We start from the raw sequence: 18,498 nt of genomic DNA, 5'->3' as shown, positions 1-18,498 counted from the left end.
GCCACCAGATCTGGCGCTTCTTGCGACCAGATTAGCGCTCCAATGGCTAGATTTGGCTACAACCATCATCAAATCAGCACTCCAACATCACCGTGGTTTATTTGATGGCCGACAATAGAGAACTTGATGATGACAACCGCGGAGGATGACAGTGGCTGTGGATGAGGACAGTTGCAAACTTGCTGAGAGAGAAGGGAAGACGAACGGGTGAGAGAGTAGCTGAGAGAAAGAGAAGGGGTAGACGGGGGAAGACGGACAGGTGAGAGCGAGGGGAAGACCCACGGCTGAGAAAGAGGAAGACGATCAGCTGAGAGAGGAGATGAAGACGGAGGAAGGACGGCTGGCTGAGAGAAGAGATGAACACAAGTGAAGGGCGGCTAACAGAGGAGAGGAAGACAGTGGGCTGAGAGAGAATAGGCTTTTCGGGGGAAGGCTGAAACTGCTGAGGAAGATGGGGGAAGGAGGAAGAGAGAGAAAAAAAATTACTTTTTATAGGGATAAAGTGGTGATTTTATTAAACAGTTGAAGGTATTTTAGTCAAATTACAATTTAAATTTATTCCTTAGATTACAGAATAGATAATATCGAGGGGGGTGGGTATTAGCCATTCTCACCTCAAAGCTATATTTGAGGAATTTCTATTCCTCCAGAATGCCTATTCTGCGCTCTTATTTGACAACCAAATAAGGGAAACGAAATAGCATGGGAATAGAGGGGGAATAACTTAGCCATTCTCCCAATCAAACGCGCTATTAATAAGCCATTCCCCCAACCAAACACGCTATTAATAAACCATTCCCCTAACCAAACGTGCTATTAATACCTAACTGTCTGGCACTACCAAAAAACCACCAGTATCAATATTTCTATCTCTATGTGACATCTGGCTCTAACCTTCAGCAACACAGAATCCACAGTGCAAAAGTTTTACTTGGGAATAGACTCCAGCCATCCATAATAGTTCAAAAAAAGGAACTGCAGCAGAGTAATTAAGTTCTTCAAACAGAATGATTTTTCTATAATTCGCAACGTGAGAATTAGCTGACCTGATCATTCTGATGATTCACTGTGCCGCTCTACCCTTTACTGATCTGTTGTGTCGCCCCATGTTCTGTCAGTCTATCGTTATCCCAATTTTGAACATTGAATTTACAATAAATTGACCTATCATAAATGGAGAAATCTCATTTTTAAATTATTTAATAAAATTTTAATTTTTTAATCATGTTAGTAAAAACAAAAATATAAGGAAAAATAACATTACTCTAACTTTTAGTAGGTGCTTTTAACGTGAAAAAGTAATTGAAAGATGATAAAAACATGCTTATAAACTTGCTTTAATATTGTTTTTTTTTTCAAAAAAAAAAAAGGTATGTTTCTGGTAATGATCCGAATATATTTGTAATTTCTTAAAGTTGCTTTGATGGTGGCCTGAATTAGCTGTAATCTACATAAATAATTTCTTTATTCAATAAATTTTTGTTTTATTATTACGTCAGGTGAGTTAAACACTAAAAATAAAAATAAAAATAAAAATAATAGAACTGGTTGTAATGAGTTGCAAATTCTAAGATGAATAGTTTTGTGTCTCTACTCCACTTAGATTCCGATAATGAAATTTGGTTCTAATCAGCTTTTTCCCAGTAAGCTTTTCCTATAAAAAAACAAAATAGAAGGAGGCATACAGTGAGAAATCAAGAAAATATGCAAATCCTACTGACGTAAAAATTTGATCCTTATTATTGAATTAATTATTCAAAAATTACATATATATCTATATTTTCATATGTAAGAAAAGGGATTAACGTGAACTAAGGGTTCGTATAACAATTAATTAGCTTTGTTGAGTGAACACTACGTCCAATCTATTGAGAAACAACTGTATGAAAGGGATTGAATTTGAATGTGCCTTCAAATAGGAACAACAACAGTCGATAGCATTCACGTTTTTCCTTTCTACAAACACTGTACTAGACCTATCCATGGGTCGGGTGGCCCACTGGCTTGACCCAATTTGATAGATTCAATTTTGAATTATTCAATGAATTTTTAATTTATTTTATCACCTCATGTGAGTTAAATACTACAAAAGAAAATGATTTTGAGGCTGCGTTTATATGGTATGAAAATTGAACATAAAACTTTGGATTAATCTTAGACGTAAAACTGAAAAACTCCAACAAATGGGGGCCTTTTAGGGAGAATTTCAATTAAATTATCTGATTTTTTATTTTTAATTTTTTAAAAAGTTATATAACTAAACTATGAAGTTTACTTTAATTTTCTGCTAATAAAAAGGAATAAAAATTAAATGTTTACTTCAATTATCATCTGTTTGTCTGAAGGGCCACTTTAACAGATTTTCAAAATAAGAAAATAGTGTATATATTGCCAAAAATTGCATATATTTCCATATTTAAAAAGTTAGGTTTAAAGATATGGTTTCTTTTTTTTCAAACTAAAAAAGATAAAAAAAAAAAAAGATTGGAGAGAGTTGCTTCTTTTTTTTTAAGACTCAATAATTTTTTTTTTATATATTTACAGAAAGAAAAAGTCACTTCAATTAATTGATAAATCTTGCATAATGACATTCCTTGCACTCATGTTCTTGCTTGAACATTATCCAAGTGACATTAGCATGTCATGAATAGAATGAAACTTGAATATCCAAAATCAACCTGACAAAAACAATAACACTGGTTGTAATGAGTTACAATTCTAAGACCAACTGTTTTGTATCGCTACTCCACTTAGATTCTCATCATGAAATATTTGGGTCTAAAATAAAAATAGACATCAATTGAGAATTTAAGAAAAATATGCATTTTTAAGTTCTCCAGTACTACTTTAATTTCATGTCCCCACTTCTCCAGTACTACTTCAATTCTCGTGTCCCTCAGCTTCAACCACAACTCATTTTTAAGTTCACCTCCCTCACTTGCCCCTTTTCCACGACCCTTGATTCATAATTTCCTTTTTCTCGACAAAATATGGGAAAAGTAACTAGGATGTTGTACCATTGCCTGCTTTTAGCGCTCTTCCATTTCCAGGTCCATTGTTCATTGAGTTCCCCTTCCTCTTTTCTTCCTTCAGCTCATTTATGCCTCCCAGAGCAGAGAGCTGCCTTGCTCGAATTCAAAAACACCATTTCTTTGGGTGATTGTCAGACGTTTTCTTCTTACCCCAAGATAAATTCTTGGAACGAAAGCACGGATTGTTGTTCATGGGATGGAGTCAGTTGCCACAAGGTGACGGGTCATGTCATCGGCATCGACCTCAGTGAAAGCTGCCTTAACGGCACTCTTCCTGCAAACAGCAATCTCTTCCACCTTCAAGAACTCCAACGGCTCAACCTTGCTTACAACGATTTCAATGGCTCGATCTCATCGAAGTTATTTAATCAGTTTGTGAGTTTGGCCCATCTTAATCTCTCTTTTAATTCATTCTCTGACTTAATCCCATATGAAATCAGTCTCCTATCAAAGTTGGTTTCACTTGATCTTTCTTGGAGTGGTGGTGATCACAACTTGAGATTTGATAATCAAGGTTTTGAAATGCTTGCACGAAACTTAATTGAATTAAGAAATCTTATCCTTGACTCTGTAGATATGTCTGATGTTGCAATTCCTTCGTTTCTGAACTTGACTTCATCTCTAGAACGTTTGAGTGTCAAAGAGTGTCAACTGCATGGAGAATTTCCAATTGAAGTTTTTCGCCTTCCATACCTCCAGCATATAGATTTAAGTAACAATTACAATCTCACAGGTTATCTCCCTAAGTCAAACTTGAGTAATGCCCTTCAGTTGTTAGACCTTTCCTCTTGCCGTTTTAAAGGATCAATTCCTGCATCATTTGGAAATCTCACTCAACTCATCTTCCTAGATTTTTCTCAAAATGATTTTGGAGGACAGATTCCAGATGTTTTTGGAAATCTTAATAAATTGACTTTTTTGTCATTTGATTCCTGTAATTTTAGTGGTCAACTTCCAGCAACCATGTTCAACCTCACACAACTTACCTATCTAGATTTGTCATTTAATCGATTAGAAGGTTCCCTACCAAATCATGTTAGTGAGCTTCAATTGCTAGAAGTTTTTTGGTTATCTAGTAACCTTGTAAGTGGTGGAGTACCATCTTGGTTGTTTACTTTACCATCTTTGCAAACTTTAGATCTTAGCTATAACAAACTTACCGGTCAAATTGACCAAATTCGGAAGCCTAATTCGGTCCAATATATAGATTTGAGTTCTAATGACATTCATGGACCAATACCTAGTTCTTTTTTTGATCTTGTGAACCTTGAACGTCTTTATCTTTCATCAAACAACTTGAGTGGTGTCGTCAAGTCAAATATGTTTTCAAAACTCAAAAATCTTTTCTCTCTTGATCTTTCAAATAATGGTTTACTATCATTAAGTGCAAGCGAAAATGATGTTAACTATTCCTTCCCTAAGCTCGCTTCTGTGTCATTCTCTTCTTGTAACATAAGACAGTTCCCAAGTTTCTTTCGAACATCAAATTTGGTGGATTTAGATCTTTCCAATAACAAGATTCATGGTGGAATTTCCAAATGGGAAGCAGAAGGGTGGGACAATTTGAATTCTTTGAACCTTTCTTACAACTTTTTGACCACTTTAGAGCAATTTCCAGGAAAAAATCTTGACGTTCTTGACCTTCGATCCAACTTGCTTCAAGGTCCAATTCTATCAACTTGCTTGAATAATCAAAGTCCAAATCCACCACAATCTTTGATTGCATTCTACGTTTCAAAGAATAAATTAACCGGAAATATCCCTCTTTTGATTTGCAATTGGAGTTCACTTTTGATTCTTGAGTTGTCTAGAAATAACTTGAGCGGAACTATTCCAGAATGTTTTGGAAATCTCAGCTCTTCTCTCATGGTAATGAATTTGGAGATGAATAATTTTCATGGCAAAATGCCTGATTCTTTTAGAGATAATAACTTGGAAATTCTTCTCCTCAATGACAATAAATTGGAAGGATTATTGTCGCGGTCTTTGGCTAATTGTAGTTCCTTGAATCTTTTGAATTTAAGGGACAACAAGTTCACTGATACCTTTCCCCATTGGTTAGCTTCACTTCCAAATCTGCAAGTTCTTCTTTTACGAAATAATAGATTGCATGGTCCCATGCCCAATTCCATAGCTTCATCTAACTTCTCTGCATTGCAAATAATTGATTTGTCTCATAATGAGCTCAACGGTCCCTTGCCAACAAAATTCTTCCAAAATTTGAGAGCAATGAAAGATATACCTGAAGAGAGACCTTCAGAATTCATGAGATGGAATAGAAGAGGTATACCTTTATCTTTTTATGACTATTTCTCAGTGAATGTAACAACGAAAAGATTGGAGATTGAGTTGGTGAAAACCTTTGCCATTTACACATTTATGGACTTTTCCAATAATCTATTCTGTGGACAAATTCCTGAAGAACTCGGAGAACTTATTTCGCTTCAAGGACTCAATTTGTCTCACAACAACTTGACTGGTCCTATCTCACCGTCTATTGGAAATATGATAGCACTTGAATCGTTAGATCTCTCATCAAACAAGCTTGGTGGTAGAATTCCTTCCCAATTGACGAATCTGACATTCCTTGAAGTGTTAAATCTTTCACAAAATGATCTTGTGGGACCAATTCCCCATGGGAAGCAATTTGATACTTTTGAGAATGATTCTTATAGCAATAACTTGGGATTGTGTGGCCTCCCACTGTCAAAGCAATGCGGCGACCCTGAACCAAAACCACCGGTACCAATGGTTAAGGAAGAAGAAGGTTCTGAAATAGCCTTTATTTGGAAAGTTGTAATGATGGGCTATGGATGTGGAGTGGTGCTAGGATTGGCAAAAGAATGTTCCAAAGTGGATTCGCAGAAACAGAGGAAGAAGAAACTAGCAGTACATCCAGATCATGCATAGGTGAGTTTTTTGCCAAAGTAGAATTACAACAAAGTTCTCATTGCTTTTGTAATCTACAATTGATTTTTTCTTTTTCTTTTTTTTTTTTTGTATTTGTCAAGGTGGCTTTCGAACCGAATCCAATGGACCCTGCTTCTCTAGCATCTGGCTCAATCATTTCCCATGGCAGTGGTTTGAAGAATTCGGGTGTTTTTAGTGGAAAATTCGCTTTTCTTGTTCAGCTTTGATCATTTTCAAATTTGTGAGCACCAGCTTTTATCTGTAGCTTTTGGGGCTTGGAAAACACATGTTTTGAAGAAGGGTTTTTTCTTCTTTTTTTTTTCTGAATTTAGAATTTGCATTGAAGATGTTGTAATTTGCTAGACTTTAATTTAAATCCTAAACATTGCACTTGAGTATTTGATTAATATATAAAGTGTATGTACTCACAGTCTTAATGGCTTCTCAATTTATTTTATTTTATTTTATTTTTCAAATAATCCATCAAAATTCAAATATGAATTAAATTCAAAATCATGTTCTATGTCATATGTTAACTATTATAACTCACTAGTGGGATTGTTTGCTAGCTTATTATATTCTGTTATTGGGTCATATGCTAATTATTATAACTCATTAACAAGATCGTAAAATTACTTCTAGTGTTGATTATTGTACTTCTCAAGAATTAATGTAGCTCTTAAAACTTTACAAAATAACAAAATATTTCATATCTCATTATGAATCAATATTTGATCACATGAATAAATCAAAATAAAAAAAAATCATATGCTTATCTCTATTTTTTTATGCAAAAAATAATGAAACAAAAACATTTAATACACTTAATGAAACATACATATAAGATAGTTTGAAAACAAGTAAAGTGTGCGACTTTAAAAAAAAAAAACAACAACAACTAAAGGGTGTGAGATTCTACTTACCTCCGATGTTTCAACAACAACTTTCTTTCTCTTGAAAAGAATAAAAAAAATTAATCAGTCATTTCCACGTAACTGTTGAAGTATAATTCAAACCATATTGAGTCTTAATGACTTCTCAATTTACTTTATTTTATTTTTTAAATAATTCATCAAAATCCAAATATGACTTAAATTCAAAATAATTCATCAATTGAGTCTTTCTGGTGATGATCCGAATAATTTTGTAATTTCTTGAAGTTGCTTTGATGGTGCCCTGAATTAGCTGTAATCTACACAAAGAATTTCTTTATTCAATAAATTTTTGTTTTATTATTACGTCAGGTGAGTTAAACACTAAAATTAAAAATAAAAATAATAGAACTGGTTGTAATGAGTTGCAATGAAATTTGGGTCTAATTAGCAGATCCCAATAAGACTTTCCGGTGAACAACAAAATAAAAGTAGACAGACAGTGAGAATTCAAGAATATCTGCAGCTTCAATTCATGCTTCCCATTCTAACACGGCACCAACACTTTTTCCTTCTCTACCATTAATTTAGTTTTGATTCCAGGCTCAAACACAATCGCTGTTCAAATTTCTCAACACAATGAATAAATATGTAAGTTGAGAAGACTTGACTTTAAATGCATTGATCGGAAACAACTAAAAGGATTTTGGAAACACTTGTTGGTTGACTTGGAAAAAAAGATGCCTCCACTTGTCCAGTAGTTCTATTTATATGTCCCTCGGCCTCTGCCACAACTCATTTTTAGGTCTGTATTTTTTGTTTTTAGGTCGTATGCTAACTATTATAACCCATTAACAAGATTGTAGAATTAATTTTAATGTTGATTATCCTATTTCTCAAGAATTAATTCATAACTCATAAAACTTTACAACATAACAAAAGATTTCATACCTCATTATTAATCAATATTCATCACATGAATAAATCAAAATAAAAAATAATCATATGCTTAATCCTATTTTCATACGCAAGAAATAATGAAACAAAATATTTAATTCACTTAATGAAACATACATACAATATAGTTTCAAAACAAGTAAAATGTGCACCCTTCAAAACAAAAACACACAAGTAAAATGTGTGAGATTCTACTTACCTCCCTTTGCTTCAACAACAACTTTCTTTCTCTCAAAAACAATGAAAAAACTAATCACAATCATTTCGACATATCTGTTGAGGTATAATTCAAACAATATTGAGTCTTAATAGCTTCTCAATTTATTTTATTTTATTCTTCAAATAATCCATCAAAATCCAAATATGAATTAAATTCAAAATCATATTCTACGTCAACTTCCATTATCTAAAAATAAATAATTGTGCTTGTATTATATTAAGAAAACGTTGTATTTATATATTTTGACACTTTATAAATGAAAGAATATGTAGTATTGGGTGTATTAGCATCAACCTTATTCTAACTCACTTTTCATGGGTGGGGCTGGGGTTGACATTTTCTACTCCTATACAGACTGTGTTATACTTGGCCTTCCATCTTCAATTTGATGCAGTAACCTCATGCTTACACCACTAGGCTCTGTACATTTCTCTCTTTACTGTGTTTCTTGTTTATATAATTATTATTAAATTAAATACTTAAATACATTGAAGGGCACACATTGAATGACCTATTAAAAGTCGTTCAATGACAGTTTTTTTCTCAAAAGAGTGGGCGTAGTCTTCACTCTTCACTCTCGAAAGTTATTCAATGACTCTTTGCTCAAGTTGTTAAGGGTCAATGCAGACAAAGAATTTATGGTACGATTTTAACATGTATGCAGACAAAGTCAACACTCTTCATGCCTTTCCTTTCTAACACGGCACTTTGCCCACCTTGTTTGATATTCCTTTATGAATTGCCCCTCTTCATCTTCTGTCACTATTTCCCTCTTCATTTCTTCCTCTTGGTTTCAATGCTTAATATTTACATCACCATGAGTCATACACCAATAAGCATCCAAATTTATTGGATAGGTCGTTCTAATCACATGTTTCAGCTCGCTGCAATAAGTAATCAAAAGTTGTCATGTGAGTATGCATGAATTCATATTTTATATACTGAATTCATAATAATTTTTACTTACATGTTGCATCATCATGCATTAAATTTATAAATGACATATATATATATTTACGTTTTATATATTTATTATTGAGTTAAATATTTAAAAATTATATATATTCTTTTCATAGGTAAAAAAAGGGATTAACATGAAGTAAGGGTCCATGTAACAATTAATTTAAGTTTGTTGAGTGAAAACTGTCTGCGAGGGTTGAATTTGAATGTATGCCCTCAAATAAGAACCACAAACAGTCAACATGCTTCATGTGATGTGAATTTCTAACTTTTGAGCTTAATTTCTCTCTAATGGTGACTGTAATTGTAAAATCAATTCCAATTTCTTAAAATTGCTTTGCTGATGACCTGACTTTGTTGCAATCTACAACAAAAACTTCATATATTTATTTTCTCAAATTTGAGGCTGCATTCTCTTCTAGGAAAATTGAACAGAAAGTTTTGGATTAATTTTCTGAACAAAATGAAACTTGGAAGATCGAAAATCATGCTAACAAAAACAATAACGCTGGCTGTAATGAGTTGCAATTCTAAGCCTATCCCAATAATGAACTTTGGGTCTAATTAGCATATCCCAATTAGTCTAAAATAAACATATCGATTGAGAATGCAAGAAAAGTATGCAAATCCTACTAAAGTCTCTAATGGGATAAGATTATGCTTTTCATTCTAACACTTTCATGTCCCCACTTCTCCAATACGTAGTTCACTTCTCATGTCCCTCAGCCTCAACAACAACTCATTTTTAAGTTCTCCTCCCTCACTTGCCCCTTTTCGACAACCCTTGTTTCATACTTTCTTTTTCTCGAGAAAATATGGGAAGGGTATTTGGGTTGTTATTCCAAATCCTTCTCTTGCATTTTCAGGTCTATCGGCCATTGAGTACCCCTTCCTCTTTTCTTGATTCAGCTCATTTATGCCTCCCAGAACAGAGAGCTGTCTTACTCGAATTCAAAAACACCATTTCTCTGGATGATTATTGTGATGATTACCCAAGAACAAATTCTTGGAATGAAAGCATGGATTGCTGCTCATGGAATGGAGTCAGTTGCCACGTGGTGACTGGTCATGTCATTGGCATCGACCTCAGTGCCAGCTGCCTTTATGGCACTCTCCATGATAACAGTAGTCTCTTCCACCTTCAAGGACTCCAACGACTCGACCTCAATTTCAACAAACTTGATGGCTCTCTTCTTGAAAACAGCAGCCTCTTCCACCTTCAAGGACTCCAACGACTCAACCTTGCTCACAACAATTTCAATGGCTCTATCTCATCGAAGTTATTTAATCAGTTACTGAGTTTGACTCATCTTAATCTCTCTTCTAATTCATTCTCTGGCTTAATCCCCTATGAAATTAGTCTTCTATTAAAATTGGTTTCACTCGATCTTTCCACGAATGCTTATTCTTCCAGCTTGAGATTTGATAGCCAAGGTTTCAACATGCTTGCACAAAACTTAACCAATTTAAGAAACCTGACGCTTAACTTTGTAGATATGTCTGATGTTGCACTTCCTTCCTTTCTGAACTTGACTTCATCTCTGGAACGTTTGAGTCTCAGAGATTGTCAACTACATGGGGAATTTCCAAGTGAAGTTTTTTGCCTTCCATACGTCCAGCACATAGATTTAGCTTCGAATCAAAATGTCACAGGTTATCGCCCAAAGACAAACTTGAGTAGTGGCCTTAAGTTGTTGGACCTTTCCTCTTGCCGTTTTAAAGGGCCAATTCCTGCATCATTTTGGAATCTCACTCAACTCCTCTTCTTAGATTTTTCTTATAATGATTTTGGAGGACAAATTCCAGATACTTTTTGAAACCTTAATAAATTGACTTTTTTGTTATTTTCTTCTTGTAGTTTTAGTGGTCAACTTCCAACAACTATGTTCAACCTCACACAACTTACCATCCTAGATTTATCATATAATCGATTAGAAGGTCCCCTGCCAAATCATGTAAGTGAGCTTCTATTGCTAGAAGAAATGTGGCTATCTAATAACCTTATAAGTGGTGGAGTACCATCTTGGCCGTTTACTTTGCCATCTTTGCAAGATTTACGTCTCAACTATAACAAACTCATCGGTCCAATTGACCAAATTCAGACGCCTAATTCTGTCCACTATATCGATTTGAGTTTTAAAAACATTCATGGTCCAATACCCAGTTCTTTTTTTGATCTTGTGAACCTTGAAGAGCTTGATCTTTCATCAAACAACTTGATTGGTGTCATCAAGTCAAACATGCTTGCAAAACTCAGAAATCTTGCGTACATGGATCTTTCAAATAATATTTTACTATCGTTAAGCTCAAGCGGCGATGGTGAGAACTACTCCTTCCCTCAGCTTGTTAGAGTGTCATTCTCTTCTGGTAGCATAAGACAATTCCCAAGTTTCTTTCGAACATCAAACTTGAAGGATTTAGATCTTTCCAATAACAAGATTCGTGGTGGAATTTCCCAATGGGAAGCAGAAGGGTGGGAACGATTGATCAAATTGAACCTTTCTTACAACTTTCTGACCACTTTGGAACAATTTCCCGGAAAGAATCTTCAAGTTCTTGACCTTCAGTCCAACTTGCTTCAAGGGCCAATTCTGTCAACTTGATTGAATCTTCAAAATCCAAATCCACCACCGTCTTTTACTGAATTCTTAATTTCAAAAAATAACTTGACTGGAAATATCTCTCCTTTGATTTGCAATTGAAGTTTGCTCACAAAACTTGACTTGTCAAGAAATAACTTGGATGGAACGATTCCAGAATGTCTTGAAAATTTCAGCTATCTCCAGTATATGAATTTGGAGATGAATAAGTTTTATGACAAAATCCCTGATTCTTTTACAGATAATAGGTTATCTGCTTCTCAATGACAATCAATTGGAAGGATTGCTACCGCGGTCTTTGGCTAATTGTAGTTTCTTGGTACTTTTGAATGTAAGGAACAACAAGCTCAATGATACCTTTCCCTATTGGTTAGCTTCACTTCCAATGCTGCAAGTTCTCCTTCTACGAAATAATAGCTTGCATGGTCCCATGTCCAATTCCATAGTTTCATCAAACTTCTCCACATTGCGAGTACTTGATCTCTCTCATAATGAGCTCACCTGTCCCTTGCCAACAAAATTCTTCCAAAATTTGAAAGCAATGAAAGATGGAACCGAAGAGAGATTTTGGAATATATATGGGATTCATTGTATTCTCAACTGGAAGACCATGGTGGTTTGTCAGGATGGTTGAGAGAAATTGGCAAAAGAACTTTACAAAGAGGATTCGCAGAAACAGAGGAAGAAGAAACTAGCACTACATCCAGATCATGCATAGGTGAGTTTTTGGGCAAAGTAGGTTTACAGCAAAGCTCTCATTGCTTTTGTAATCTACAATTGATTCTTCCTTTATTTTGTAATTTAAATGATTTTAATTAAAAATGTTGTAATTTAAAAGATTTTAATTAAAAATGTTCCAATGCTTTAATATTAATTTTAATTTTTTTAATTTATTTTCTGAATTTTCTTCACACTTCTACACGTGGACCCCACACAAAGTCACCTGCTTTCCTTTGCCTGTACAAAATTCTTTCCTTCCCAACCCGTAACCTCAGTTACCAAGAGACAAGACACAAAAAACCAAAAGCCCGGCGCCAATGTCGAAGCGGAGCTACCATCCCTTGACGGATCTCGGCTGCATCGCCGGTGAAGACTTGTCCGAGTTTGGCGCTGGCAAGGAAGGATGGCTAGCCCCTGACGCCAGCCCCACTCACCTCTGTGCTCTCGACGCCCATTCTCTCGCCATCGCTAACCGATCACTTATTCTCATCCTCGGATGGTCCGACACGGATGAGCCTCGGGTCCAGATCCGTCCCGAACTGTCACCTATCGAGGCCGAGCACATCACGGCCATAGAGTGGCTGGTTTTCGATGAGATTAAAGTGATTGCGGTTGGGACCTCTCGAGGGTTCATCTTGGTTTACTCTGTGCGTGGTGATTTGATTCATAGACAGGTAACTTTTCTTTTTAATTTTTTTTTCTTTTTTCAGCTTGGTTTGGTTGTTATTGCTATTTGCTTGAAAGGTTGCTTTAAAGCAAAATTATGTAATTGATTAAATGAATATAAAAGTATAATTATGCATTTCGAATATCTAAATAATTTACATTTTCATTTTTAATTCTTCAAAAATGATTGCTTTTTTGCGTTTTGCTTCCTGAAGCACAATAAAAACAGTAGCTTGATGTATTTCAACTTATTGAATGCTGGATTTATTTATGTGTCTAGTTTATAAGTTTTACCTTCAATTTACTATTTTAACTTCAATGGATGATACAGTTGTGTTTTGTAGATGAACATAAATGGTGTGTTTTGTAGATTTTCATGTACACTTATAGTTCTTTAACTGATGAGTCGGATGAAGTCTTCTTGTGTTAACATCAATTAGCTCTAAACGTTATTAGGTTGAGATCAGTTAGAGATAAATCATTGTTGGAATGGTGAACTCATTTGTTTAATATTTGATTTTAGATGGTATATCCAGGACGCATTGTAAAGTTAAGAGTCCGTGGAACTAAGAAAGATCTGACACAAGATATATCTTCAGAGGAAGTTTGTGTTGTCATACCTGGTGTAATTGCTCGTTTTGATGGGTCTGATATAAAGGTGAGTCCCTGCTTAAATGTGTAATAGTTATTCAGGAACATGGCAAGAACCTTGCCTGTTTATCTGATGCAGAAGCAAAGCATTCGATTTATGTATATTTTGAACTTGTTTGGCCAACTTAGATGACTCCCCTCTGGTTATGTAGAGTATGCTTCAAAGGTGGTTTCAAGAAACACATTCCCGTTTTTGGGATCAGAAACCAAAGAAAGATTCAGAGGATATTGGAAACTCTTATGGGAGATTACCTTACCAGTTATGGAATGTTAATAAGTATGGGACATGTGTTGATGCAGCAATCACTGGCATAATGCCACCCCCTCTCATGGAACTCCAGGTGATTTTTAATGTTGCTTAATCGTATTAGCTCGTGCTAACAGTTGAATATGAAAGACTGGTTTTACTGTTTCAATATTTTGCTCGTTATAGTACCTTTTATTTATGCTTATGTTCGTTTCGTCAATGAATTATGGAAGGTTTCTGAAGTTATTCTGGTATTTGAATTCAGTTGCTTTTATTGTTGGGCAGTCAAATCAACGTTACTATTGTGCAGTCACTATTGGAGATGATGCTGTGATCTCAGCTTTCAGGTTAGTTTCTTCGCATTTTGAATTATAGTATGATTTATCTTTCATTACAAGAAGGGATTCTTTCATGGGTAGTTTCTCTTTTTCTTTTCTTTTGGTGCTTTATTGATAAACTTTTGTTTAATTATGTTGAAGACTTTCAGAAGATAGGAACCGTTCTTTGGTAGGAGCTATTTTGTCAAAAGTTGTGCCTGCAACATTTTCCACAATTGCTTCTTTTTCTAAAATGATATGGCGGAGTGAACAAACACCAAAGAGGAAGTCAGAAGAGAAGCCTCAATCGTTTGCTCGAGGTGAAGTTTGTTAAACTTGTATATTATTCCTCATTTGGTTCTGCTATTATCTTCTCCATGGTACTTAAAATTATATAGTGTAAATCTCTAAAAATATGTGCTTGTTTCAAAATTCATGTATACTTATAATTATTCTAAAAGAAATATTTTCTTAGATTCAAATTTTTAGGTGATTGAAGCTGATTTACATTGGTCAGGAGTGTTTGCTGTTGCTGAGATCATTTAACAGATCTTTAGTTCTCATTTTTCATTTGGTTCTATCACAAGATTTGTGGCAACAATCTCATTATTAAGCATGTAACCTCTGCTTTCGTGTTTCTCTGATTATTGTATTTAGTAAGCCTTTTTATAATTTTTTATTGTCATCCTTGCCACATGCTTATAATTTCTGTTCAACTATGGGCTTACACCAAAAGAGCTCATCTTAGCGTGTTCTGTTGTGCAATTAAATATTTAAGTGGATAGAGAGAGTATTAGTTATTAAAGAAAGAACTTTTCTGTTTCTATCATATTCTGAGACGAAGAATGTTACAAGTCCATTGTGTCTTTTGATGTGTTCTGAATGTTAACACGCTTAGTTAGCATACAAACCTAAGCCACTTTCTTAGTTCTCTTTATTAAGGCTTTTCCAAAACCTGTTGAAAATGTTATTGATGTCATGATCTTTTGCCAGCTTCTCCTTTGACATGTTTGAAGGATCACCCAAGAAAAGGGGAAAAGCTCACCTTATCACCCAGTGGCACTTTGGCTGCTATTACAGATTCACTTGGTCGTATATTGCTCTTAGATACTCAGGCACTTGTAGTAGTGCGACTATGGAAGGTTTCTTCTGCATCTATGTTTTTCAATTTCTTGAAAGGCAACAGCTCCTTTTTCCTTTTCTGTAAGCAGTTTTCCTAATAAACTCTTCAGGGATATCGTGATGCAAGCTGCTTCTTCATGGAAATGTTAGTCAATAAGGAGGCTATAGGGTCAGGTTCCTCTTACTATGAACCAGGAAAGAGTGACTACTGCCTCTGTTTAGCCATTCATGCACCTCGAAAAGGAATTGTTGAGGTGTGTTCATGTTTCTTTAAAGTGTTTCTTATTATTTCTTGATTGTTGTGCTTGTTGTTAGGACTTTGAAAATCTATTTTTATATTATGGCCTTGATGGTAAGAGCAGGAATAGTCAGTAGCATTTATCATCACAATGATAACAATGCATTACCATTTAGCAGTGGGTCCATATCATCTAGCCATCTATGCTTATGGGGTGCATAGGCTACATACAAGTGGACCCTTACACTATAGACAGTAGGGATTGAATCGTATGGAATTATAGTGAAATAATTGTGGAAATGAATTGATGTATTACTCTAATTGTGTGGAAATAATTGTGCAAAGAGATTGACAGATTACTCTAAACTATGTTCGCTCCATAACGAAAACATCTTCGTTGATCCTTTCATGAGTGGTTTCAATGTAACTAATTTTTCCTCTATCAGAGATACATTTGACAGATTTCTGGCTTTGCTGTTCTAGATTGAGTTGTGTCATGCAGAGTGGAAACTATACTACTTTCCTAGATGGTTTTCTTTATGCTGCTCTTAGAACTTCATTTAGTGGAGAAAACGTTTAGCATTATATCCCAGTCAATGTTTACTTGACCACATCATGCACAGGTCTGGCAGATGAGAACCGGACCACGTCTTTTAACCATCCAGTGTGCTAAAGGTTGCAGATTGTTACAGCCAACTTACCGGTTTGGATCATCATTGGACTCTCCTTATGTTCCTCTGGAAGTTTTTTTGTTAAACGGAGACTCTGGTCAACTATCAGTGTTGAATCGCTTTCTTAATTGAATATAATTTTACACAGAAAGTTCTTTCTTTGTTCGATTTTATCATTTCTTCTCCTCCATCTCTGTTTGTTTCCTCTGTGACTGCAAATTAAGGGGTCATGAAATGTAAGTTGTAGAATGAATGATGGCACTAATCATGCCTCTTTTTATTTTCACACAGACAGTAAATTGGAAAAGAAAACAGCTTAATTTGATAAAGGAACATGACTTGTTTTTTTTCTGTCCATGAATGATAATTTTTAGATCTAGCTTTGTTCTAATGGATGTATGAGCGGCAGTTCAGCAACTTTTCAAGTAAGCTTAAGTTAGTAGCGGTTGATTTGGATCATTATATGAATCTCTCATATTTACATTAGATATGAATTTAATATTATTTTATATTTAAATTACGTGATCTTTAAAAACTGAAAACTCTAGTTGTTATTAGTTTTCAAATCTAAATTAGATGTGGGTTCAATAACTTTTTAAGTTTAAACCATATGACTTTCAAAAACTTAAATCTCAAGTTATTAGTGGATTTTAGGTTTAAATCACGTGATTTTCAAAAGGATAAGTCTAAGTTGTTAATAATGATTGATTTGTATTGTTATATAAGTTTTAATAATTAAGAATCACATCCACATCAAATGTAACACACATTACAATCACAACCATTATTCATATCATAGTATCAAGATTTCACTAATGCAATATAAAAACCTATATCAAACTGTTGACACATGATTTGATACTATTTGTAGCAGTCTAAGTCCAAGCATTGATTGAGTAATTTTTCATATTTAAATCGCATGGTTCTTAAAAACTTAAGTTTAAGTTATTAGTAGTGATTGATTTATATCATCATAAAAGTCTTAACAATCACATTTACATCGAATATAAAATAAGGTATGACAAATTTAATTATATCGAATAACTTTAATTAAAAATATTTTTATTATACATATAATAATATTTATCTCATATGAAAATAAGCTACTTAATATTGTAGCTGGAACGAGACACAAATCAAGATGGTGTTAATTATATGATGCAGGAGCAATTGCAAAATGAAGTTCTAACTAATTTTTCCCACAACTGGTATATGATGCAGGAGCAATTCCAAGCAATAGGTACCTTTTTGGAACAGCTGAGAGAAAAAAAAAAATAGAATACCAGTTATGGGACAGTATGTCGTTCATATCTTGTCCTTGAAAGGAACAATTGTTGCACCCAGAAAAAAAAAATTGACTTTTCTGAGATGTGAACTAGACAACATGGTTGATGCTTTCCTATCTGACAATACATTACTTTGCCCATTTTACATTTCTTTTTAAAAGTAACTTTAAATTTGGTAAAAGATACATTTAACAACCTTATCAGAAGATGATAAAATTATTTATTGCTGTCATCACTTTTCTATTAATTCCTAATTGGTCCTCCATGGTTTTATATATGCTGCTCTAATATTATCAATTGCAAGGATTTTCATGAGGAGATCTCATAGGTCTTGATGATGCACGAGTTATGATTATATGCCAACAGAAGTCTTTAGCTATTCTATAGAGACTTCGGATGGTATATTAGTTTTAATTTTAATAAAATCACTTTTCGAAAAAAAAAAACTCTTAAGAAAAAAAAGAAATTATTTATTTTTATTCTCATTATTATTATGTTTTTTTTTTCTAAAATTACTTCCTCAAACACATAAAACTATATAAACATGTAATGCACCTATATGACCACTTATAATAGTAATGGAGGTCCCTTCATTATTTTAACACCCAACACCTAAAAAAAAAAAAAGTCATAACAGATGAAGAGTCATGGTAAATATATTAATTAAAGATCAAAGAAAAGCTGAAGCATGTAATGGGAATTCCAAGTAAATTAATTAATTAAAACCAAAGAAAAGCAAAAAGATACTTATAATTATCAAAGAAATTACTTAGGAACAAAAAGCAAAAGGATATCCCATGATTGAGGTAATCAATAATTGCTGGGAAAGTTGCTGAAGACTAACTATGTACAAAGCATGAAAATGTAAACAAAGACGATCTTTTGAACTATATATTATCTCCCAGTTAAATTCTTAAATTAAAAAAAAAGTTAAAATATTTTCATATGTTGTTTTTATTTATTATATTAATTCATTAATTAAATTAATATACTTAATGTGATACATGGCAACTTTCTAACTTTGATTGA

The 18,498-nt window shown here is 34.0% G+C and overlaps 4 protein-coding genes and 2 pseudogenes across 5 annotated transcripts in view; all 6 read left to right on the top strand.

Moving 5' to 3' along the window:
• The window catches only part of LOC148761600 (receptor-like protein 6), a 97,543-nt pseudogene extending 91,164 nt beyond the window's left edge, over positions 1 to 6,379 (top strand).
• Positions 1 to 6,379, top strand: part of LOC18594229 (receptor-like protein Cf-9 homolog) — a 32,546-nt gene extending 26,167 nt beyond the window's left edge. Inside the window, exon 2 of the mRNA XM_088808295.1 lies at positions 6,044 to 6,379. The gene's annotated coding sequence lies outside the window, so the exon portion shown is untranslated. The remainder of the gene's footprint in view (positions 1 to 6,043) is intronic.
• On the top strand, positions 2,930 to 5,942 carry LOC148761601 (receptor-like protein 7). Its single transcript, XM_088808658.1, has one exon. It carries the CDS (start codon positions 2,991 to 2,993, stop codon positions 5,940 to 5,942), a length of 2,952 nt encoding a protein of 983 aa, XP_088664784.1. The 5' UTR covers positions 2,930 to 2,990.
• Positions 6,380 to 9,766: 3,387 nt separating the features above from the next.
• On the top strand, positions 9,767 to 10,768 carry LOC108662864 (receptor-like protein Cf-9). Its single transcript, XM_088808298.1, has one exon. It carries the CDS (start codon positions 9,767 to 9,769, stop codon positions 10,766 to 10,768), a length of 1,002 nt encoding a protein of 333 aa, XP_088664424.1.
• A 66-nt stretch (positions 10,769 to 10,834) lies between these two features.
• On the top strand, positions 10,835 to 12,185 carry LOC148761599 (receptor-like protein 54; annotated as a pseudogene).
• Positions 12,186 to 12,511: 326 nt separating this feature from the next.
• On the top strand, positions 12,512 to 16,512 carry LOC18507175 (uncharacterized). Of its 2 annotated transcripts, none has more exons than XM_088808297.1 (8): positions 12,512 to 12,945; positions 13,461 to 13,595; positions 13,741 to 13,929; positions 14,121 to 14,182; positions 14,315 to 14,472; positions 15,146 to 15,294; positions 15,385 to 15,528; positions 15,959 to 16,121. In XM_088808297.1, exons 1-8 carry the CDS (start codon positions 12,589 to 12,591, stop codon positions 15,968 to 15,970), a joined length of 1,206 nt encoding a protein of 401 aa, XP_088664423.1. In that variant the 5' UTR covers positions 12,512 to 12,588; the 3' UTR covers positions 15,971 to 16,121. The 2 variants fall into 2 exon arrangements, with proteins under 2 accessions (XP_088664423.1, XP_088664422.1); XM_088808296.1 differs by lacking the exon at positions 15,959 to 16,121 and adding an exon at positions 16,136 to 16,512 and having other exon boundaries at positions 12,517 to 12,945.
• Positions 16,513 to 18,498: the final 1,986 nt, after the last annotated feature.

The sequence above is a fragment of the Theobroma cacao genome, chromosome 7, assembly GCF_053813885.1.
Source record: "Theobroma cacao isolate CCN51 chromosome 7, ASM5381388v1, whole genome shotgun sequence".
NCBI lineage: Eukaryota > Viridiplantae > Streptophyta > Magnoliopsida > Malvales > Malvaceae > Theobroma > Theobroma cacao.
This window is presented reverse-complemented; position numbering and strand designations above follow the sequence as displayed.